At 42.3% G+C, this 24928-nt stretch overlaps 1 protein-coding gene and 1 pseudogene across 4 annotated transcripts in view; one reads left to right on the top strand and one right to left on the bottom strand.

Moving 5' to 3' along the window:
- Window positions 1-24928, top strand: part of RHOA (ras homolog family member A) — a 54461-nt gene that overhangs the window by 28182 nt on the left and 1351 nt on the right. For 2 of the 3 annotated variants that reach the window (XM_082413685.1, XM_082413686.1), the window contains 4 exons: window positions 13562-13646; window positions 15192-15349; window positions 19623-19743; window positions 23649-23779. In XM_082413685.1, the coding sequence (XP_082269811.1) occupies window positions 15194-15349; window positions 19623-19743; window positions 23649-23779 (408 nt within the window). In that variant the 5' untranslated portion in view covers window positions 13562-13646; window positions 15192-15193. The remainder of the gene's footprint in view (window positions 1-13561; window positions 13647-15191; window positions 15350-19622; window positions 19744-23648; window positions 23780-24928) is intronic. The other variant, XM_082413684.1, reaches the window with a different exon arrangement.
- Window positions 13659-15185, bottom strand: LOC309638100 (NADH dehydrogenase [ubiquinone] 1 beta subcomplex subunit 8, mitochondrial pseudogene; annotated as a pseudogene). The gene has a single exon. The product of its transcript is annotated as an NADH dehydrogenase [ubiquinone] 1 beta subcomplex subunit 8, mitochondrial pseudogene (transcript).

The raw sequence follows: 24928 nt of genomic DNA, 5'->3' as shown, positions 1-24928 counted from the left end.
CCCCACCACAGAACTACTGAATCAGAACCTCTGGGGGTGGGTCCATTAATCTGGGCTTAAACAAGCCCTCTCTCCAGGTGATTCTGATGCATGTTAAACTTTGAGAACCTCTTAATCAGTGTATGCACTATAGGGGTAAAATGAAGCACCCACCACCTACCAGGTACCCCAGAATAATTTTCAGTGAGTCTTACAATTTCTCTGAAATCTGTTTATCTGCTTCTCAGTGATTGATAGTCTAACCTACTCTGTTACTCTTTTGGCTTCTGTTAAAAAAATCTCAATCTACATCTTAGTATGTTTCATAGGTATCTTATTTCCCCAGTAGGGTTGAATTTCTTAGTTCAAAGTAATCCTTTTTCACAAAAGCAGCTTTCCAAAATGGCCAGTAAACACAGGAAAAGGTGTTCAACACCGCTAGTCAACAGAGACATGCAAATTAAAGCCATAATGAGATATCACTACACAGCCACCAACTTGGCTAAAATTTAAAAAGTATCGTTGAATGGGAAGCATTTACTGCTTGTGGGAGTATATAACTACCTTGCAAAACTGTTTAGTAGTATGTACTAAAGCAAAACATTCTCTTAGGTATAAACCCACAAAATTGTTTAGTAAATAAGTATACCAAACACGTGCAAGATTTGTCATAACAGTATTCCTAAAAGGCCCAAATAATCAGTCAAGAACAGAATACGACACAGCTATGAAAGTAAACCAAGTGCTATTTGAAGCAAGCTGGGTGAATCTCTGAAAGATTGTTAAAATAAAGTAGCCCCAAACAAAGTTCAAGATCAGCAAAGAAATTTAAACCCAGGCAAAACCAATCTACAGTGAAAGAAATCAGACTAGTCCAGGAATGACTTAGGAGGAAGGGGACATGGGACCTTTTGGGATGCTGATGGTATTATTTCTTGATCTTGGTGGTAGTTACATGGATGTGCTCACTTCGTGAAATACCTTAAAAAAAAATTTTTTTTTTTTTTGTTTACCCCAAAAGAATAACTCCTGGGGTATTAATCAGTTCTTTTTAACACTTCTTTCCTTGTGCTTTGTATCATGGTTTTCTTTATTGCTTCCCTCTGACATCTTAAGACTTTTGAGATGTAGTCTTTGTTCTCTTTTTTTGTAAAACCTCCCCCACCTTTTTTTTTTTTTTAACATATCCAGTGTAAGTTGAGAGTGATTGAGGAATAATCAAGGAAGGTTCATCTCTCATGAAGTAATCATCTACTAGGTGTTTATTTGGGTTTTATAGGCTCTTATAAAATGCAAATGTAGCTGAAAGTTGAGCCTATCATTTACACTTTTTATATTATTACTGTACTCTATTGGTTTTCCTCACACCTACCTGAGAGCATGACTCAAGGGATTGAAATTTGTATTAGAAGAATTGATTTGGGGAAGAAGGTGCACTTTTAGAAAAGCCAGAATAGGTGCTGGCTTGTTGTTTGCTTTCATTCCATCTAAGAAAATGCCTTTTCCCTTTTGCAAATAGGTTCTCACTTCATTATTAGAAAATAAAATTTTTAGAATTAAGAATAAGGCAGTGGGGCTTCCCTGGTGGCGCAGTGGTTGAGAATCTGCCTGCCAATGCAGGAGACACAGGTTCGAGCCCTGGTCTGGGAGGATCCCACGTGCCGCGGAGCAGCTGAGCCCGTGAGCCACGACTACTGAGCCTGCGAGCCTGCGCGTCTGGAGCCTGTGCTCGGCAACGGGAGGGGCCGCGACAGTGAGAGGCCCGCGCACCGTGATGAGGAGTGGCCCCCGCTCGCCGCAACTGGAGAGAGCCCTAGCGCAGAGACAAAGACCCAACACAGCCAAAAATAAATATAAATAAATAAATAAATTTATTAAACAAAAAAAAAAGAATAAGGCAGTGTTTTATATTCAGGGTTCAGCATTACTCCATTTGTGTCATCATAAGGAAATGTCCTTACATAGATGATTTGGTAAGGCAAAAGAACTCTGGAATAGCCTAAATTGTCTGGGTAAACCTAGGTTAAATAAAGTTTTAGCAGAACAGTATAAGAATTGGGGGCTGCACTCAAAAGCTTACAGATCAGCTCATAGTGGCTGGAAATAATCATTTTGGAACACAGCCTCCACCATTAATAATACTGGGACAGACAGGGTTGGGAGAACATAACTTTGAGACTAGATAGGAACGTGAGCCACAAACTAAAGCTCTCCATATCTCAGAACTGCTTTGCCTGTGTTGAGATCAGAGTTCTTTGACTTACTGCGAGGGCTTGAGCAGAATGCATCTGCCAGAGATAGTACTGGGCATCACTTCAGATCTGCTGCTACCATATCTGGGCTCTCATTGGGAGCTTGAAAAATTCTAGCTTGTGGCTTGAGTAAGCTGATTATCTTGCTGGTACTTTGATGACTGCCTAAGGAATTTTTTAGAAAAAAAGTTGGAATGCTAGATCCTGGGCTAGATGTCCTTTGCAGTAAGACCTTATGCTACTTTATTTTGGGAGAACTCATATAGATTGTGTCCTGAAATGAATTTCAAGAAAGCCTTTTTTCTGCTTAAAGGCTACTAATACTATTAAATGATTGTTGCCAAATTAGTCTCCCAGTACCCTTCAATAGCTCTTGGCTTGTGTAGATGGAGATGGTTTAAGTTGCATGTTTTCTCTTTATAAGTAGATTCTTCCAGAGACCTTAACCTGGGCCAAGTATAGGTCTCACCTCTTTAGAGCAATGTAAATCACTCTGTAAGACACATGGAGGTGAAGCTCCTTAGTTAGACTTGGGTCCCTAATGTTTTGAGGTTAAAGATACAGTAACAGAATTTTGTTAGGTGAGTAATTTCATTTGAAAGAAATTTGGCTTAGTTATCAAAGCAAGCAGAGTTTGGGTTAAATAAAGTTTCAAATTTTATATCTGAATCAAGTCAACTTTTAATTTTGTGAATCTGTCATTTAAGACCCAAAGAGCTCTGCTTTTATTGCTTTATAATCCCCAGGTTCCCACAGCCCCCTCCTGGAGTTCAGTTAATTTGCTAGAGTGACTCACAGAACTCAGGAAAATATTTAACTTACTAGATTACCGGTTTCTTATAAAAGAAACAACCAGATGCATAGGGCAAGGTATGTGGGAAGGGGCACAGAGCTTCCCTACCCTCTTCGGGTGTGTCACTCTCACAACACCAACCTGGAAGCTGTCTGAACCCTTTTGGGTTTGGGAGGGGCTTCATTATGCAGGTATGATTGATTAAATCACCAGCCAATGGTGATTAATTCAACCTCCAGCCCCTCTTTCCTGTTTGGGGGTGGGGGGTAGACTGAAAGTTCCAACCCTCTAATCACATGGTTGGTTCCCCTGGCAACCAGTCCCCATCCTTGGGGATTTTCCAAAAGTCACCTCATTAACTTAAACTCAGGTATGGTTGAAAAGAGCTTGTTATGAATAACAAGACATTCTTCACCCTGATTACACTGGAGCTATTTGAGGCCAAAAGACCAAATATTATAACAAATAACTCTCCATTGCACATATCGCTTAGGAAATTACTAAGGTTTTAGGAGCTGTGTGCCAGGAGCTGGGATGAAGACCAAATAAGAAATATATATATATATTTCTTGTTATAAATATATATCATAATATCACAGTTATTCACAAAAATGGTTAAAATGGCAAATTTTGTTATATAGTATCACAACTTCTAAAAATAATGCAGTATGCCAAAAACCATTGAATTGTATACCTCTTTTCCCAGCTTTATTGAGATATAATTGACATATAGTATTGTGCAAGTATGTACAAAGTGTTAGATACACTTATATTGCAAAGTGATTACCACCAAAGCATTAGCTAACACCTGCATCACGTCACATAATTACCATTTCTTTTTTTTGTGGTGAGAACATTTAAGATTTACTTCCTTAGCAACTTTCAAGTATATGATACAGTATCATTAACTATAATCATTATGTACTGAGATCCCCATAATTGTATACTTTAAATGGATAAATTGTATGTGAATTATATTTCTTTTTTTTTTTTTAATATTTATTTATTTATTTGGCTGCATCAGGTCTTTAGTTGTGGCATGTGGGATCTTCCGTTGTGGTGTGGGGGCTCTAGAGCACGCAGGCTTAGTTGCCCTGCAGCATGTGGGATCTTAGTTCCCCAACCAGGGCTCAAACCCACATCCCCTACATTGGAAGGCAGATTCTTTTTTTAATTAATTTATTTATTAAAAAAATTTTTGGCTGCGTTGGGTCTTCGTTGCTGTGCGTGGGCTTTCTCTAGTTGCTGCAAGCGGGGGCTACTCTTCGTTTCCGTACCTGGGCTTCTCATTGTGGTAGCTTCTCTTGTTGCAGAGCACAGGCTCTAGGCACGTGGGCTTCAGTAGCTGTGGCTCGCGGGCTCAGTAGTTGTGGCACATGGGCTTAGTTGCTCCACAGCATGTGGGATCTTCAGGACAAGGGCTCGAACCTGTGTCCCCTGCATTGGCAGGTGGATTTTAACCACTGGGCCACCAGGGAAGTCCTGTGAATTATACTTCAATTGAAATATTTTTTAAGAAAGATTCTATATGTGTGTATACATCCGCTGTATAATATACATATAACACACTGTAGAATAACGTCTTTTCATATGTGTCATGTTCCCCCATCCCCTTGCCCCCTGACCAGTTGGACATCACATGCCTTTCATTGTGTGTCAGTGGGCACAGGGCTTCCATGACATGTTTGCTTAGTAGACCTGGCCTATTTTATCTGTTTACTGGCAGAAATTCAGGCTAATGGAGTTTGGTTGATTTGTAGGGCTCTTTGGCAATGAGTAAATCCTTTGTTGTCTATCCCAATTGCACAAGTTACATTTCAGCATCCCCTCTAAATAATGGAAGTTTTAGAACTGTGTACCTTACATGCTAGAACAGTTTTTCAGTTTGAAAATGTATTTTAATAACATACTGGCCTTATACTCAGTAAAATATAGTAACTCTAAGCTTCTTTTCTCATTAGTAAAATGAATGATAATTAAACCTGCCTTTGGAGAAGTTCAGGATCAAATCATTTCCTATCAAATGTGTAACAGGTACATTGTGATATACCAGTGTAAGTTGTCATGGTGGCTGATCAGGGTCCACGCAGTTTAAGATCTGTTATAGTATAGCATATTTTGAAACTTATGACACCATTTGTATCATTAAAGAGAGAACCAGAAGAATGATTAGCATAGTGTGTTTTTTGAAGGAGTTGTATGTCAGGTAATAGGGTTAGGCAGAAATGGAGTTGAGAGCCACAAGTAGCCTGTGATTAGCAGTAGGCATCACTATCAGATGTGGCAGTGAAGTGTATCAGTGGTTGTCCTCCAAAAACCCAAGCCTCTGATGGGGCCGGTGAGGTATATGCCTCGGAAAGTGCTTCATCATCAATGCCAGCGGAAGAATCACCCTTGAAAGGGGCATTGCTCCAAGTACTTATGACTATGTCATCCAGGATTTGCACATCACAAAAAAGATGTTCTTGCCTTCTGTCCTCAGTGCTGTTCAGGGAGGATGTTTATGTCCAGGCAGCCCTTATTTCCTCTTATGGAAAGAAGGTGGTGTTTTCCAGAAGGGTGACCTCTTGCCATTCACTCCCAGCACTGCTGCTTAGCAGCAGGGCCAGTCCTGTACTGAGCTCCAACCTTTGATAAGTTTCGAGTCTTTGAACAAATAAAACAAAAGTTCCTGCTTTCTAATAGAAACCTTTAAATAACAATTAGTAATTCTTTATTGTATTTTATGCTTTAATCACTAGATCATTGAATGCCAGCCACAGACAGCCACCCATGTGGCCTTGTTGAGTTCACCCTATTGCTATAGCTTAAAGCATTCTGGACACAGAGTTAGAAGGTCTTTCTGACTTTTTTGGTGTGGTCATCAGTAACTTTGTGAATGAGACTATACCAGGAAGACTGTGGGGCTTTCATGTTGCCTATAGAATAGTAACTGACATCAGAGCAAAGCAACAGGGGAGTTCCCTGGCAGTCCAGTGGTTAGGACTCAGCGCTCTCACTGCCAGGGCCCCAGGTTCGATCCCTGGTCGGGGAACTAAGATCCCGCAAGCTGTGCGGCGCGACCAAAAAACCCCAAAATCAAAGCAACAGGGGCAAGGTAGGTTCCATCCACATCTAAGTCAGGGCACCTTAATTTGTCATCGTTGTGATTGATTTTGAGAGGTTGTAGCAGCCACTGATAATGCCATTGTTTCCATCCTGGGAATTTTCTTGGCCTTGAAAATCAGGGGGCAGGGCTGGGCCCCGTATACTTGGCACACTGTCCGCCTGTGAAGAGTAGTCACTAAGAGCATGTATCTTTGCTGTGGTGCTACCTGGCTTTCTGACAGCATTTTACAGGGATGTTTTCAGATGTGAAGGATCCAATTGCAATACAGTGATGGTAGGAAGCATGTACTTAAAATTGGGGGCTTTTGAAAGGCAGATAGCAAACATTATATATGGTATATCAGACCAGAGGGGAAGCTGCAATGTTGAGACTCTAAAAACATCCGTGGTAAGTCAGGCAGAAGTAGCTTCAGTTGATATACTTTGGTAGTCTGTTTTTCAAAGGAATGTCATTGAAATTCTCTACTGAGTACAGCACATGTCCAGGTCCAGTTAGTATTACACACTAAGTCTTTTTCAGTATTTTAGTGCTTGACCTGTGGTAGTTTGAGTGGAATTTCAGTTTTCTGAGACTATAGGTTTTTCATCAGTGTTTTGGGGAAACATACCCCTTCTTTAGACTTTTATTCCTCTGTACATGGATCCCATTCAGTGTATCCTTGCCAGATTAATGCAGCTGGGAGTACAGTTCCAAGGGATAGGCCAAGCCAGAAGCATAGTCCCTGTCCTGGAGGAACTTAAACCCCAGGAATGGATACGAGTCAAGCACAGAGAAATAAACTGCCACATCTCTCACATAGAGTAGAATGCCTGCTAAAAGTGGTTGAACTGATACGTATAAGAACCAAGAGCAGTCCAAAGCCCCACTTTTAGGCAGCATCTCATTTTTGGGAGTGGAAGCCGTAGGACCAGAAATAGGCTTTGAAACAGAAGGTGGTAGTTGAGATGGACAGGTGAGTTGTTCTTTTCTGGGGAAAGGAAAACATTTTTCAAAGAAGGCATTGCTTTGAGCTGAGGTGGAAGAATTTTACAAGGCCAGTTAACAGAACCAGGTGTATAAGGAATGGAGAGAAGTTGTGAAGATAAAATAGGTTGCTGTTAGAATTTCAGAGGGTCGTAGAGGTTAAGGCTGATGTGTCTTGACCTGATTTTGGCATTGACCTTCTAAAGGCCTTTGAGCAAAGACTGATGGGCTGAAGCCCAGGCATAGGAATGGACGATTTGGCTGCAACAGGCAGGATAGAAGGGAAGTGAGGAAACCAGTTGGATTTTTGCTTTTTTCCAGGTAGGGAGTACTGAGGACTTCAACTGAAAACAATGTAGGAATGCAAGGGGAGGTGTTAGTGGTGGAAGTGAGACCCGTGAAGGGGTAGAATTCTCCAGAACTTGACAGTAGTCATACTGTGAAGAACAAAGGAAGTAAAAGAGTCTTTTAACCTCAGGGTTTCTACAGTGAGTTGAGTGTGTTAGGAGTGTAATTTTGTTTTTGTCACCAAGATTGGGGGAACTGGGAAGAGACTTGACAGAAGTTGGGATGATGTCTTGGAGACGTTGAATTTGATATGCAAGCAGAGCACAGAGTTCAGGTGTGTCAGGAGTTTGAGAACAGGGACTGGGTCAGAGATAGAGATTTGAGAATCATGTGCATAAAAGTAATATTTGAAGAACTGAAACTCCCAGAGATAGGTAGAGTACTAGGAGAGTGAGGGAAAAAAACAATCTTTTTTTTTTTTTTTTTAATTTATTTATTTATATTTATTTATGGCTGTGTTCGGTCTTCGTTTCTGTGCGAGGGCTTTCTCCAGTTGTGGCAAGTGGGGGCCACTCTTCATCGCGGTGCGCGGGCCTCTCACTATCGCGGCCTCTCTTGTTGCGGAGCACATGCTCCAGACGCGCAGGCTCAGTAATTGTGGCTCACGGGCCCAGCTGCTCCGTGGCATGTGGGATCTTCCGGGACCAGGGCTCGAACCCATGTCCCCTGCATTGGCAGGCGGATTCTTAACCACTGCGCCACCAGGGAAGCCCGAAAAAAACAATCTTGAAGGGAGTCGTTAGGTGTGGAGGCTGTAGCTAGGGAGATGGAAGACTTAAGAGATCAGCACATCAGCATATTTTGTCAAGGAGGTCCAAGGATAGGAAGGTAAGGTGGTAAAAAAATATCAAGGAGAATGAGGACTGGATTTTGTGAAGGTAGGTCATTAGTGACTTTTGAGAAAGTTTCAGTAGAAATTTGGGCAGAATGCAGATTGGAAGAATTTAAGCAAGTGAGTGGGTATGAAGCAAGCAGGAATTTGTACCTTTTCTTTGAAACAGACCAGAGAGAGGAAGGTTAGTAGAGGAAAGCACGGATGTGGAGATTTCTTGTTTTAGAATAGGGCACCCTGCACTTTATTGTAGACTGAAAGAAGGAGCCAGTAGACAGGAGAGATGAAAGGGATTTGGGATACCACAGGTGGCAATAGTGTATGAATTGAAAGGTGCTAGAGGACCTAAGGTTAGGCCTGGGCAGGAGAGAGACCCTAGTAGTAGTAACTGCTCTTCACTGAGTGCCTCTCATAATGCCAGACCCTGTAAGAGATGGCAGAGATTCCACATACCTCCTGTAAAGGGGTGCTGCACTGGAGGGCTATGGTGTGGGCTCCTGAGAGTCACTGAGCTATCTGCCCTTGTGACTGTTGAGTACCAAGTGTGGGATTACATGGGACACTGCATGTAGCCTCTCAGTTGCTTTTCTTGGGCACACATTTCTATTTACATATGGATGGGAAATACATTGCAGTCTTGATTGTCTTGTTTTCTTTGTTAACAGTAACTGCTTAATGTAATTTGCTGATATTTGGTTCACAGCCAGAACACATTGTTTTTTGAGATTTGAGGAAAGGCTGGTTTTGTGATGCAGAGAACATAAACTCGGAGTGAGTACTTTCTGTGCCCTTTTAGCACCATGAGAGAGCTCCTTTCGACTTGAGTGAGGGTAGCACAGTAACTTATGCTGAAGGTTTTGGACTGAGGATAATAATAAAGAACTTTTAAAAGAAATAACAGTCACTTGCATACTATTACAGGTAACTTAAATAGATATAACTGACTGTTACTGGAAAAATAAACCTCTACTCAAAGCTCTTAAGAATTATATCTGAAACAATTCAGAGTCTAGAAATAGAAAATGATACATCTGGCAGATAGACTGCAGAGAGCTCAGTGTGATTTCCTTTCTCAAGCTGGCAAGCCATGTACTTTAAAAGATACTGGATTATAACAAAGTGGAAAGGAAAGATACTAGAGTGAAAGAAAAAATTCCTGGGTCATTTCAGGAAAAATTAGCGAGTTTCATTTTCTGATGTTTGTACTTTTCACATCTCGTCAACAACTCTGGTTGTATTGCCAGACTCCTAGCATCCCAGAAATTACCTTGTAATTGTAGGCTTTCATTTTCATTTTGTCCCATAATCACTTGTGATTTCTGTCTTTGTCATCAGTAGAAGCTGAATGGTTTTGTACTTTTCCTGGGCAAAATGTTCCCCAGGGAAAATTTTCAAGAGCCTTTTTGGTTGCTCCTTGGCATTTTCATTTTGTGTGTCCTTTAACCACATTAGATTTAGAGGAATTATTTCTTGAGAATTGAGTGCTTTCTAGGAAGGATGCTATTCAAAGATAGCAGCCTTTTTTTGAACCAGGGAAGTTCCTGATGCATTTTGTTTGCATCCTGGAAGGTCCTGGTTCCTTGACTTTGGGCATAAACCAGTACCAAGTTAGGCCTGAGGAGATGGGTAAAGTATATAAAGTCTTGGCATGAATTTGAGAGCATGGGAAAAAGTAGAAAATGGTTTGTGAATCCTTTCAAGATGTTAGCAGTCAGACTGAACATAGAGGAAGGACTTTTAAAGAGGTAAATTCATTAGTGTCTATGCCCTGGATTATTTCATAGGAGACTGAAAATGAGGTAATCTATCTCTCCTTTCTCATTAAAAAAATTTTTTTTGTTTTGTTTTTGGATTTACTTAATACCTACTGCATGTCCACTAAGGTACTGAACCACATAGGGCTGCAAAGAAATTTAAGATACGTCATTTGCTCTGAGGTGACTTGCAGTCTGGTTGGAAGACAAAACACAAGTGAACCAAGTATAGGGCCTTGAAGTGGGTCCCATATTTATTAGGAATCCAAAGCAAAAATTGAGGGAGGGATACAGAAGCTGAATGGATGGCCAGAGTGCTGAGCTATAACTTAAAGGGCTGGTCTCTATACAGTACTGTCTGATTGCGTGGTCCTGTTGTTTAAAGAATTGTATTGAGCACATTTTCCCTTTATGTATATGCTAATTATTGTGCTTTCATTATTAGTATTATCCATAATCCTCAATTTGCTTTTTTGCAGAAAATAAAAAGTCTTTAAAAATTACTAGATAATATTGTGGGTTGGTTAAAATTTCATAATATCTGTGTACATTCTTAGCCAGGCACATATTGACTGCAGTATACTGCAGATGTTCTGAGAACTCACAAATGATGGCAACGTCAGCCCTTCCCATTATGGAACCTTATGCTTATGAGTTTATGTGTATTTAATTTTTTTGTGTGTGTGTGTATTTAATTTTAAAGCTAAATTTCTTATGTTTTCTAGACTAAAAAATTTAGTTTCTAATGCTTCCTTCATGTACCCCAATGGATTGTCTCACCCACTCCAGTTTGAGAAACATTCCCTTCAGACAACATGATTTTGTCAGTGAGTATGTATTGTTGAGGATTAGTTTGACTATAGGTAATGGGGACCTGAAAAATACTACCTTAAACAAGACAGTTATTTTTCCTTCACATAAAAGAAGTGTGGAAGTAGGCAGTTGGGCTGAGATGGTGGCTCTCAAGATATCTGGGACCTAGGCTCCTTCTACCCTTTATTCCTCCAACTCCAGGGTGTGGCACTCATCTTCATATGCTAGGACGACTTTTTCTAAACAGCCCTGACTCCAGATTTAAGCAGCAGGAAGGAGGAAGGGGGTGAGAAGGGCATGAGACTTCAACTTTAAGGAAGACTTCCTTGGAAGTCCCACAAAATACTGATTACATTTCAGGGTCTAGAACTTTGTACATGGCCATACCTAATATAAGGGAAGCTAAGAAATGTAGTCTTTTAGCTGGGCAACAAAGTACACAACTAAAAATTGGAGTGCTGTTCTAAGAGGTAATGGTGGGAATTGGGGTTGACCACTAGTCTGTGCCAAATGGAGGGAGTCTTCATGCTTTGCTTTGCTTTTCTTTTTTATTAACAGCTTTATTAAATATCCACATACCTTACAATTCACCCATTTAAAGTGTACAGTTCAGTTGTATATAGAATATTCATGGAGTTGTGCAATCATCTGAGAATGATTTTGGAAAAATTTCATCACCCTATAAAGAAACTCCTCTATTCCCTTGGTAGTCATTCCCTATTCCTCCCTCCTCCAACTCCCTTCCCCTGGCAATCACCAGTCTACTTTCTATCTCTGCATTTGCCCATTCTGGACATTTCATATAAATGGAATTCACAATATGTGGTTCTTTGTAGCTAGCTTCTTTCACAAATTGTAATGTTTTTAAGGTTCATCCATGTTGTAGCATGTATTAGTATTCCCCACACACACACTTTATTGCTGAATAATATTCCATTGTGTAGATAAACCACATTTTATCCATTCATCAGTTGTTAGACATTTGGTTTGTTTCTACTTTTTGATGATGATGAATAATGCTGCTGTGAACATTCATGTAAAGTTTTTGTGTGGACACATGTTTCCATTTCTCTTGGAGTAGAATTGCTGGGTCATAGATCTAGTCGGATCCTTTGCTCATTTTTTAAAATTAATTAATTAATTAATTTCTGCATTGGGTCTTCGTTGCTGCGTGCAGGCTTTCTCTAGTTGCGTCAAGCTGCTCTTCATTGTGGTGCGTGGGCTTCTCATTGCAGTGGCTTCTCTTGTTCCGAAGCATGGGCTCTAGGCACGCGGGCTTCAGTAGTTGTGACGTATGGGCTTAGTTGCTCTGAGGCACGTGGGATCTTCCTGGACCAGGGCTTGAACCCGTGTCCCTTGCATTGGCAGGCAGATTCGTAACCAGTGTGCCACCAGGAAAGTCCCCTTTGCCCATTTTTAAATTGGATTGTTTGTCTAGTTATTATTGAGTTGTAAGAGTTCTTTATATATTCTGGGTCCAAATCAACCTTGACTGCAACGAGAGACCCTGAGCCAGACTACCAACCTAATAAGCTGCTTTTTTTGTTGTTCAGTTGTAAGAGTTTTTTATGTATTCTAGATACAAGTCCCTTATCAGATATGTTATTTGCAAACATTGCTCCTATTCTGTGGGTTGTCTTCTCATTTTATTGATGCTATCTCTTTAACCACAAAAGTTTAAAAAATTTTTATGAAGTCCAATTTATCTTTTTTCTTTGGTTCCTGGTGATGGATATATTTGTGAATATACTATCCACAGGATATTGTGATAAATATATTATTCACAATAACCAAAAGGTGGAAGCAACCCAAGTGTCAGCAGATGAATGAATAAATAAGATGTGGTATATACATATTGATACAATGGAATATTATTCAGTCTTAAAGGAAATTCTTACGCATGCTACAAAGTGAAGAAACCTCGAAGACATTATGCTTAGTGAAATAAGCCAGTCACAAGAGGACAAATACTGTATGATTCCACATACAGGAGGTAGCTAGAGTAGTAAAATTCATAGAGGCAGAAAGTAGAATGGTGGTTGCCAGAGGGGAGGTAGGGGAAATGGGGAGTTATTGTTTAATGAATATAGAACTTAGGTTTTGGAAGGTGAAAAAAGTTCTGGAAATGGATGGTGGTGATGGTTGCACAACAGTGTTGAATGTAAGTAATGCCACCAAAGTTATTAAGATTTGTTTAAGTGGTAGATTTTATGTATATTTTACTGTGTTTTTTTTCTTTTTTTTTTGTCTGTGTTGGGTCTTGCTGCACGCGGGCTTTCTCTAGTTGAGGTGAGCGGGGCTACTCTTCGTTGCGGTGCCTGGGCTTCTCATTGCGGTGGCTTCCCTTTGCTGCAGAGCACAGGTGGGCTCTAGGCGCGCGGGCTTCAGTAGTTGTGGCACGCCGGCTCAGTAGTTGTGGCTCGCGGGCTCTAGAGTGCAGGCTCAGTAGTTGTGGCACATGGGCTTACTTGCTCTGCAGCATGTGGGATCTTCCCGGACCAGGGCTTGAACCCATGTACCCTGCATTGGCAGGCAGGTTCTTAACCACTGCACCACCAGGGAAGCCCTACTGTGTTTTTTGTTGTTGTTGCTGGTTAATTAAAAAATGTCTCTTGTGGTTTTAGCTCTTAGAGTTGGGTCTGTAATCCATCTTGAGTTAATTCTGTATATGATGTGAGGTAGAGTTCTAATTTTCTTCTTTTGTATATATCTATTCAGTTGTCTCAGCACCATTTGTTGAAAAGGCTGTTTTTCCTCTGTTGGATTGTCTTGGCATCCTCGTTGAAAATTGTTTGACCCTAAGGTGAGGGATTATTTCTGGATTCTCACTTCTACTCTATTGATCTATACATGTCTTTTTTTTTTTTTTTTTTTTTTTACCACAGCACTAAGTTCTATTAGGGATTTCATTAAGGTAAAATCTCTAGGATTAAAGGAGTCAGCTAGGGGGCACAAAGCCCATGAAGCCTCCTCAGATCTCATAGTGAAACACCGACTTAGGTTCTTTGTTGGGATTGCCACCTCGTTCCAGATACAGATTGTTGTAAGGATACTGCTTTGGCCCCACAGGCTGGTAGGTGGGGTAAGTCTCCCTTACCCAAAACATGAACAGCATGAAGGCCACGAAGCTGAAGAGGTGCTTACACATAAGATTCCAAGAAACAGGAGTTGGGGGACATGTCTACACGGTTCCTGATATACATGTCTAGGTCCCAGTGCATCGGTTCACCCCAGTTCAACCGCAGGTCTGGGTGGTCCCAGTCATACCATGGATCCCTCTCCTGCTGTGAGTGGTCAGGGAGCTTCAGGTAGTAACCATACCTGTCCGTGCACCCATCGGCACCACGTTTCGGGCTGCCCTTTGCAGCCATCGGACTCCCAGGACCCCCGCCCTGGCTGCTGCCATCTTCACCTTCCTGTTTCACCCCGCACATGCACAAAGACCTATATGTCTGTCTTTATGACAGTGCAACACTGTCTTGATTACTGTACCTTTATAGTAAGTTTTGAAATCAGGAAGTGTAAGTCCTGCAACTTTGCTCTTCATTTTTATGATTGTTTTGGCCATTCTGGGTCCATTGAATTTCCATGTGCATTTTCTGATCAGTTCAATTTCTGCAAAGAAGCCAGCTGGGATTTTGATAGGGATTGTGTTGAATCTGTAGATTAATTTGGGGGATATTGCCATTTAACAATATTGTCTTTTAGTCCATAAACATGAATGTCTTTCCATTTATTTAGATCTTTAATTTCTCTCAACATTGTTTTTTTAAGTTTTCAAGAGTATGTTTTGTATTTCTTTTGTTAAATTTATTCTTATCTTGTTCTTTTTGATGCTATTGCAAGTGAAATTGTTTTCTTAATTTCATTTTCAGTTTGTTCATTGCTAGGGAATAGAAATACAATTGATTTTTGTATGTTGATCTTGTACCCTGCAACCTTGCTGAATTTATTAGTTCTAATAGTTTTTTAGTGGATTCCTTAGGATTTCCCATATATAAGATTATGTCATCTGCAAATTAAGATAATTTTACTTCTTCTTTTCCAATCTGGATGTCTTTTATGTTGTCTTTTGACTAATTTCTAGAACCTCCTTAGAAGTGGCAAGAGTGGGTTTTCTTGTCTTGTTCCTGATCTTGGGGGAAAGCTTTCAATATGTTCACCATTAAGTATAATGTTGGTTATGGGTTTTTGGTATGACTTTTTGGTGCCAAATGGAAAGGTGTACTAGCATTTTATATTTTGGTGTGCTACTAGAAGCATGTGCTCCATGGTCAGAAAAGTGTGTGCTATAGACTGAAGCTATTACAGCTTCTTGTGCATTCTAGACAACACTTTTGTGTTTCAGCAATGGCTGCCATCCGGAAGAAACTGGTGATTGTTGGAGATGGAGCCTGTGGCAAGACTTGCTTGCTCATTGTCTTTAGCAAGGACCAGTTCCCAGAGGTGTATGTACCTACGGTGTTTGAGAACTATGTGGCAGATATTGAAGTGGACGGAAAGCAGGTGAGTATACTTTTCATAACAACTGGTACTGTTTTGCATGTTAGGCTATTCATAGAGCCTGGAGAGAATTAGGCCTTTTTGTCTCTTCAGTACTCAATATAACAATAACAAAAATGTTAGAATGAGAAATCCATTCTCATCCTGCCTTTTAGCTCAATTTTGTTCATTTTTAACTTACCATCTAGACTTTGTCCACATTCATATGTATTTCACATGGGGAAGCCTTAGAACATGTGTTCTTTCCAGCTTTATTTATATTTGAAATTTAGTTTGTTGCCAAATGGATCATACTAAAATGAACCTCTTTGTATGGATGGACTTTTTTTTCTGTCATAGTATTTCATTAAGTGCTGAAGTTTGAGATTACTAGGTCAACGGGTCCTTATTGATTATGCTTCTAAAGGGTTGTACTGATCTATACCACCAGCAGTGTGACAGTTAAACAACATCGGCACATTTAATTTTTTTAATGTTTTTTTTACTTTAACATAAACAGGCTGCTACATTTGCTTCAATTACCTGTCACTGGTGGTGAGGACAGTGTTTCCTCCTGTCTGCCCTGAAAGCCCACCAGCAAGACTGGAGCAAAGCTCTTCTGGAATTAGATTTTTTTTTCCTCTTCTGCTCCCTTTTGTTGTCAAAATAATATTTTATCCAGATTCCTATACATCTTTTGAAGAGGAATGAAATTCTCATTGCAGATGGGTTAGCTGAAAAGAAAACTAGAACAAGGGGCTCTTTTCCAACACACTCAGTCCTCTTAAGGCATTCAGTCACATGTCTCATGCTACTAGCACCTAATTTATTGGCTTCCACAATTCTGTCTCCTTTCCTCCTTCTCATATTCTTGCTTTACCTGCTATCCCTTTCTGTCCCAGTATTACCTAGCCTCATTTTGTGGGACTGTGCATGGAAAGCACATTAGGCCAGCTGCTTAGAATTCTCGGGTCCCTCATAGGGTATCTTGATATTTCTATTACCATGAGTAAGCTGCCTAATCTTTGAGCCACTTTCATTTGTAAAGTGGTTTAAGCTATTTTACGGCTGACATCGGGGGTCTATGAAGTGACTGAAGGCATTTGGAAGCACCAAAGCACTTGACAAGTTGGGCTGAACAAGAGCGTACTCAGAACCGTCTTTTATAGTTTATCCAGTTACCGTGTGGGCCACAATGATTGCTCTCATGCCATTAGGAACCCCAAGGCACCCTTCTTGTCAAGAATGGATGAAAAAAACACATGAATTCCAGCGTAACAGAACTTTGTCTGGGTCCTTCCCTGCAGGTGGCCCATCAGTACAGTGTTGCCAATTCAACTTTCAGTCAGTTCTCTGCATGATGATACAGGGTTTCTGTGGGCCTGATAGGAAGATTGGTTTTGTGTAGAGACAGGGCCCAATTGTGACAAGCTGGGTGAAAATGTGTTGAGATCTTTGGGCCTGCTGTCACATAACAGCCCTCTCATCTAATTTAGATTGCCATGCATCATACACAGAAAGACCCAGTGGCTTGAGGAAAATAGGATTAGGTTGGTATTTTCATAGCACATTTCTCAAAAGCCTACTTGAATGTATATTGCTGGTTTTATCTTCTCATTCAGAGAATGACAGCTGTTGGTTGCTATGTGTCTGTGACCATCAGTTGGGAGAGTCTTTTCCACCTGTGGCAGTATATATGTTTCGGGGGTAGTAATGACTCTTCTGTTGTCTTTGAAACATCATCTGTGCCTTGGTGTCTTGGAATGACCAGGATCTTACCTTTAAGAAATTTAGGGACTTTGGGACTTCTTTGGTGGTTCAGTGGTTAAGACTCCACGCTCCCAGTGCAGGGGGCTCAGGTTCGATCCCTAGTCAGGGAACTAGATCCCGCATGCCACAACTAAAAGATCCTACGTGCCACAACTAAAAGATCCTACGTGCCGCAACTAAAAGATCCTACGTGCCCCAACGAAGATCTTGCACGTGGCAACAAAGATTCCGCCTGCCACGACTAAGACCCAGCACAGCCAAATAAACAAACGAATAAATAACTTTTTAAGAAATAAAAAGAAATTTAGGGATTTATAAACCTTGAGACCTGGTGCAGCCAAATAAATAAATAAATAAATATATTTTAAAGAGGAAATTTAGGGGCTTCCCTGGTGGCGCAGTGGTTGAGAATCTGCCTGCCAATGCAGGAGACACGGGTTCGAGCCCTGGTCTGGGAAGATCCCACATGCCGCAGAGCAACTGGGCCCGTGAGCCACAATTACTGAGCCTGCGCGTCTGGAGCCTGTGCTCCGCAACAAGAGAGGCCGCGATAGTGAGGGGCCCGCACACCGTGATGAAGAGTGGCCCCCGCTTGCCACAACTAGAGAAAGCCCTCGCACAGAAACGAAGACCCAACACAGCCATAAATAAATTAATTAATTAATTTAAAAAAAGAAAAGGAAAATTAGGAACTTTGACTTATAAACCTTGAGGAATGGTCTATGAATATCTTTCTTGCTCTGCCAACCTTGAACATGCCTGACGCTGGCAAAATAGAGGAGCCCTTCACCCAGGGAGAGAAACCCTGAAAGAAAGGTACTTGATCTGGAAGAGGGTATCACAGTCTAGCTGCCTACCTTAGAGCAAGTCGGTAGCCCCAGGATGGGAGAGGGCGCCTCCTGCAAATGTTCTCATAAAAGTATGCACTAACAGAGCCTAGGGAACCATCCAAAATTCTAGGTGATCATGGTCCAAGAAATAGGCCTACCAAAAATAGAAAGGCCCATTCTGACATGAGACAGTCCTGACACCCTGAAATCATTTATCAGGAGACAATCAGAGTTGGCTGTTGTGTCTGACTGAATACCCATGAGGTGTGGAGGAGCCAGAGGAGTGGGATTTGGCAGAGATTGAATGCACTGTACCATCCTGAGATCAGACCAGCTGTGAGGATTGGGCATCAGTATGTCACAGATTCCTATACCAAGCTGATGGTATGTGTGCGTGACAGAGGCGCAATGGGACATGTGGAAGTTGTGAGTGACACATCCTGGGGCAGAGGTTCAAGGTGGAAGAGATAATTAGCCATCAACTTTAAGGTAGGAATAATATTTAGAAACTCTGAAATATGGGCTCTGAAGATGTTAGGAATAGAAGGCTGTCCTAGGCATTGGAGGGAGAACTCCTTGGGCCCCAAAGGGCTCCTGAGCAAAGGGTGTTAAAAATCCACTGTAACTGTAAGAAGAAGTGACAGGGCTGACTGCAGTGCTGGACAATGTGGAAGCGGGGCTATGTCCAGAGCCCAGACATCAGTTTGCCCTCCTACCACTGGAAAGTGAGTAGGTTCCCAGGTGTGAAAGGAGTACCCTCCTACCTATGTGATGCTTTCATTCAGCCATTCAGACATTTTTTTGAGCAGTAAAGGCAGAGCCATAGGCCTTTCTTGTCAGCTCAGACCTTGCCTAACACCCAGGATGGTGTCTTTTCTTACCAATCAACTCAAATACAGTCTTGTTTCCACGTTTCCACATTGGAGCAGAATGATGAGACAAAGTAAGGAAATGGTTGAGTGAGAGTGTATTAGGAAAAGTTACTTGTTCTGGTTTTTCCCTCTCTTGCCTTGTATACCTAGTAGAATGTTGTTTACAGTTGATTTCCCCTCTTGTTCATTCACTTTCTTTCCTATGTAGGATGCTATTTGTAATTAAGTACTTATAAGCTACAGAGTTTTTTGTTTGTTTGTTTATTTATTTGGTTGCATTGGGTCTTCGTTGCTGTGCACGGGCTTTCTCTAGTTGTGTCGAGCGGGCGCTACTCTTCGTTGCGGTGCGCGGGCTTCTCGTTGCAGAGCACGGGCTCTAGGCACACAGGCTTCAGTAGTTGTGGCTCACGGGCTCTAGTGCGCAGGCTCAGTAGTTGCAGCACATGGGCTCAGCTGCTCCACGGCATGTGGGATCTTCCCAGACCAGGGATCGAACCTGTGTCCCCCTGCATTGGCAGGTGGATTCTTAACCACTGTGCCACCAGAGAAGTCCCTACAAAGTTATTTTTGTCTTGACATTTTGAATTAGGTACTTTATTCAATTCTAGCATCTGTTTATAAAATTTGCAATTTTGAGAAATTTCAACCTAAAATAATTTAAATACCCCTTCCCATCTTCAGGCTTGATTCTAATAAAAGTGAACACTCCTGTATTTTACTATTTTGGACAGTCTATCATTTGAAGGTACTGTGTTAAGTGTCACTTCTTCTGAAAGTAAGTGGTGGGATTAACCTGCACTCTTATGTTTATTTTTCCTATCATAGGTAGAGTTGGCTTTGTGGGACACAGCTGGGCAGGAAGATTATGATCGCTTGAGGCCTCTCTCCTACCCGGATACTGATGTTATACTGATGTGTTTCTCCATTGACAGCCCTGATAGTTTAGGTGAGTAGCCCTGCAGCCTGATGTTTGTCACTGCCTGTGTGCCTGGCCGACCTTTGGTTTCTCAGGTCCTTTCTGGGCATCAAGTGACTGAAAAGCAGACATGAGTTTCAGAGAAAGAATCATCAGTGGCCAGAGTCCTAGAGCTTTGGGACTGTAGAGCCTGAGCCCTGAGTCCCTTTTCAGCCTAGGTCTCCCATGACTGCCATGTCCACCTTGTAAAGTAGGTGGGTTCCGAATACAAAGCTATTTTTTGTCTTTTTTTGGTTGGGGGGGGTGCTGCACTGCACAGCTTGCCCCGACCAGGGCATTGAACCCGCGCCCTCAGCAGTGAAAGCGTGGAGTCCTAACCACTGGACCACCAGGGCATTCCCCAAAGCTATTTTTTGGACTAAGATTTGGGGAAGGTTTTTTTTTGGGTGTCCACACCTTTTTTCAGTACTTGATATTGAGCCTGCTGCTTCCCAAAATCTAGACCGACTGATGACTTGGTGATTCCTGGTAATGTTTTTAAGCCCTATTTTAGCCGTTATATGAAGCGTCTTAGCTAATAGAGACTTGAACCTGACCATTCCACTAGCTCCATTGGCCACATGTGCTTTCCTTCAAAAAAAGAGGGAATGATGCTGACCTCACACTTTGCAAAACAAGGCAGCAAGGCCTGAAACAGAACGTGCTTTCGGTTTGTACTGAAGATGACGAAATGTCTTGCTTGGTGCTGCAGTGCTGTTTTTACAGGGCAGCATGTGGGCCAAGGAGATTATCATTAACACAGATGACTGTTGAGGACCTGCTGGTGGCCTGGGCTGTTGCTGGGGAGTTAGGGTTAGAGTGACCCTTTCTGTGTCACGCTTGTACTCACTTTAATGACAGTACTGGCGGAGGTGCTCTGAGACTTTGAACCACTTGCTCAAGGTCATGCAGCCCAAGGAGCCAAGCTGAGATTGAGCCCCCTGTGCAATATCTCCCAAAACTGAGACAGAGTGGGTGCTCTCTGCTATTGTTTCACTTTGGTTCGTTTTTAACAGTTGTGTTCTAGTTTTGGTTTTCAAATTAATCTGCCTTCCTTTGGAGGGACTGTTAGAAGCCCCTAGAGGCTGAGCTTTAGAGAGAAAATGGAGCCATGTGACACCTTCCCCTCAGACACACACATCATGGACTTAGCCTAAATCCTATAGGAATGAGGAGGATTGTGTGCCCTTTGCTGCCTCATCCAAGGTATAATCCTTTAGGGACAAAAGTACCTTCAGAGCAAAAAAGTTACTCTTCTTCAGTCTCACATTTTCTTTTAAGACTGTGTCTGCTGGTCTCGAAGGAAGTCTGCAGCTTTTGACCTCTGTTTGTTTACTATGACTTGTTTCTTGCTATCCTCTCCCCCAGAGGGCAGGTCCTAGGGAGGAGAGCAGAGGTAGAAAGTAAAGAGGCAAAGAGAGATTGAGCTCCCTCTCTGAAATACAAACATACCTAGAGAGACTGCTGGTCACCACAGTAGTATGATAGGTAGGTAGCGCCCCTTTGCTGAGCTGACTGAATTAGCTTGGTTTTGCCAAGGGCCTTTTAAAAGTTCTCTTATCTTGGCTAGGGAGTAGGAGAGAAGTCCACCGGTAGTTTGCCCCAGTAAAATGTGTCTTGGGAACTCAAACGTCTATATCAAGAAACTGAAAAGCTAATGTGAACCTAATGCTGGACTTCATTTTTACCTGGTTGGATGTTAGACCATGGCCCTGAGTCTAGGTGTAGGATAACAAGTTTGATCAGCAATCAGAATGTTGGTGTGCAGGTTTCAGCCCTGTTGCTGGCCAACCCTGTGACAGTAGTTTACTTTTTGGAACCTCTGCTGTCTCACTGGCAGTTGGTCTAGAGTCTAGATTCTAGTTGAGGCCTGGGGTCAACAAACTTATGTAAAAGGCCAAATAGTAAATATTTTAGGCTTTGTTGGCCATGTGTTCTCTGTTGCACCTCCTGAACTTTGCCACAACTACTCAACTCTGCTGTTGTAGCACAACAGAGCTTGGCTCTGTTGCAGTAAAACTTCACGTATAAAAGTAGACTCTGGGCAAAATTTCATTTGCTTGATCTAGATAAGGATTCCTTTTCTCTGGCTTTATGGAATTCCCAATGGCCCCTAAAGCACCCCAGTGTAAATCCATGTTAAGTGATGTGTCCTGATATCAGATTACTTTGGAGGTGGGAGCAGTCATAGGCAATTGCCATCACTGAATTAAAAAGTAAAAAATTAAGTTTTAAAATCATTTATGAAAAGTGAAGATAAGACAGAGGCAATTCATTTTCAGTTTATATGTCCTGAATTCCAGGGGGTGGGGGGGACTTTTGGAGTAATAATTTTATATATTCAGCAAATAATTATTGAGCGCCTGCTTATGGAACCTATATTCTAGATGAAGGGAGACAGAAGAGCAAAAACCACAGTAAATCTGATAGCAAGAAATGTTACAAATAACATTCATAGAGGTGGATATGGAATAGGCCATGGTAGTATGCTGTTTTAGAAGATGACCATAGGATGGTCAGCAACCTCACTGAAAAGGAAACCTCTGAGCAGAGACCTGAAGTAGGTGAGGGAGGCCAACACAGATAGCCAACAAAAGAGTTTCCCAGGCAGAAGGAAGGAGTCCAGTGTAGCTGTAGCAGAGGGAGTGGAGCGAGGGTTGCAGAGCCATGTGGTTAATGGTGTGGACCTCTCCTTTCATCATGAGTGAGATGGGAGCTCTTGGATGGTTTGAACAAAGGAGTGATGCGATCTCACCTTCTCTTCAAAGTGATCACTGTTGCACCTGAACTGAAAACTGACCACAGGGTGCAGAGATAAGAGCAAGATTCAGTACTGAGGCTGTTTGGCTTCACTGTTAGATATGCTGGCCCTTGTCTCTTTATTGCTCTGCACTTCTCTGGGAACCCCTTTGTTCTAGAATAAGGCTTTGAGTTTTAAGTTGTCACATTAGTGATTGACTCTAGCCGCTATAGCAAAGGAGGAAGGAAGCAGACAAGTGTCTGTCTTATGTGCTGAAGAGTGGAGCGTTGAATTATGAGTTTTCCTGACCTTATTCATGTAGCTTCTGTACCTTCTAGCCAGAAGGCAGAGCATCTTTTATATTCTAACTCCTGCCTTTTGGTCTTGAAGTCAGAGAGTGAACAGTTTACTCCTAAAATATAGTGTTATATTACAATCAGTACCATTTGAATGATCATCATACTAAGTATTCTGTACGCATTGACTCAAAATAGCCTCATGTAAGGTATTACTGTTATCCCCATTTTATAGTGTCATCCCTGACACTGAGATGCTCAAGGTGGTGGGTGTGTGAGGTTGAACCCAGGGCACTTGTCCACCATGGTGTACGTAGAACCTTTCTAAATTACTACAGTATTGGCAAGAAGCTACAGCTGGTTATTACTCATTTTCAAAAGCCACTCAAGCCATTTGAAATACCAGTAACCCAAGGGTAGGTCATGCTGAGGGCCCATGAGTAAGGTGTAGAGAAAACATGTGAACCCTGAGCCAGCTATAGCCCCAGAATGGGGACTCCTTCTGTAAGCTGTGGTCAGAATCATCTGCCAGCAGTGACATGGATGGCTGGTGGGGAGCCTTCCTTCTTGGGGCAGGTGGCACCATTGTGGAGTCATCCTTTGCTCCTCCAGAGCCTTTACCTGGTGCCACCTCCAGAGGAGCTGAGCTCCTTGGTGGGACTGAGAAAAGCTGGTGATTCTGTGCTTAAGAGAAGGGGGGTTAGATTTTACCTTTTTCATGGTTTTGAAACTAGTGAAATTCCATGAAATGTCCGGCATATTTCTCAAGAAGTTTTTTTGCAATTTAACTAGGGTTTTTGGAGAGTCTTCAAGATAGAATTGTATGTATCCCCAAATTATGTGCATTTTGCTTCTTTCAGAAAACATCCCAGAAAAATGGACTCCAGAAGTCAAGCATTTCTGTCCCAACGTGCCCATCATCCTGGTTGGGAACAAGAAGGATCTTCGAAATGATGAGCACACAAGGCGGGAGCTAGCCAAGATGAAGCAGGTATGGTCTAGGGCAGGGCTCTGTCTTCCTGTAGCATTCTTAAACTCGGGGCCTGGGTTCGAGGTTCAGGGAACCCAGCAGAAACCCTCAAAGGCCAGGCTGTTTCAGAGAAAGTCCCAGAAGCCTCTCTCTGTCCATCCGGCCCTCACTGACTCGGGCCTGCACAGAGGGGGTCCCTAAAACTCCCTAGTCCTGTAAGATGGAACCTCTCTTGTGAGGTAGTGCTGTGCCCCGAAGATTGCCTGCCTGAGAAAGGACCATCACAGCAGTAGTCAGTGCTTCAGATTCAGGAACTTTATCAGGCTCTTGATTGCCCTCTCCAGTTATTACTTTCGTATATGTGAGGCTAAAGATAAATTGGTGGCAACTGAAGGATCAGGAAATCCTGATGGCAGGGAGTCCAAACAGAGAGCCCTAATGCCTTTATAAAAGTGATGGTGGGGGCTTCCCTGGTGGCGCAGTGGTTGAGAATCTGCCTGCCAGTGCAGGGGACATGGGTTCAAGCCCTGGTCCGGGAAGATCCCACATGCCGCGGAGCAACTAGGCCCGTGAGCCACAACTACTGAGCCTGCGCGTCTGGAGCCTGTGCTCCACAACAAGAGAGGCCACGATAGTGAGAGGCCCGCGCACCGCGATGAAGAGTGGCCCCCGCTTGCCACAACTAGAGAAAGCCCTCGCACAGAAACGAAGACCCAACACAGCCAAAAATAAATAAATAATAATAAAATTAAAAAAAAAAAAAGTTTAAAAGTGATGGTGGAGGTGACATCTTGGCTTCTGAGAAGCCAGATGGCCCAATGATAGGACTTCCCCACTGCAGGAGTGCCTTGAGGTCTTTTGCACGGGTTCTCCTCCTGAGGTTTCTCTGTCTGAATGTGAAGGTCAGGATCTATTTCCTTCCCTGAGCATTCAAACCTCTGTGAAGCTAACTACAGGAAGACCCAAGGGCTTACCCTGGATCAACAGCTTGAGTAGTTTGCCCTTGATTCCCTCAACCCTCTAGGGCTTCTCTGGCCTCTCCTTTTCTCTCTACTTCCCAGAGAAGAGCGTGTTTGACAGGGATTTTTTATATATTGGAGGTGGGGGTCACCCCATATGAGTGTCATAAGACGGAACTCAAATCTGGGAGTTCGGCAGCTTTTTAAAAGC

This window comes from Balaenoptera physalus, assembly GCF_965194825.1.
Source record: "Balaenoptera physalus genome assembly, chromosome: 11".
Taxonomy (NCBI): Eukaryota; Metazoa; Chordata; class Mammalia; order Artiodactyla; family Balaenopteridae; genus Balaenoptera; species Balaenoptera physalus.
Note: the sequence above shows the minus strand (reverse complement) of the source record. Positions and strands in the feature narration are given on the sequence as shown.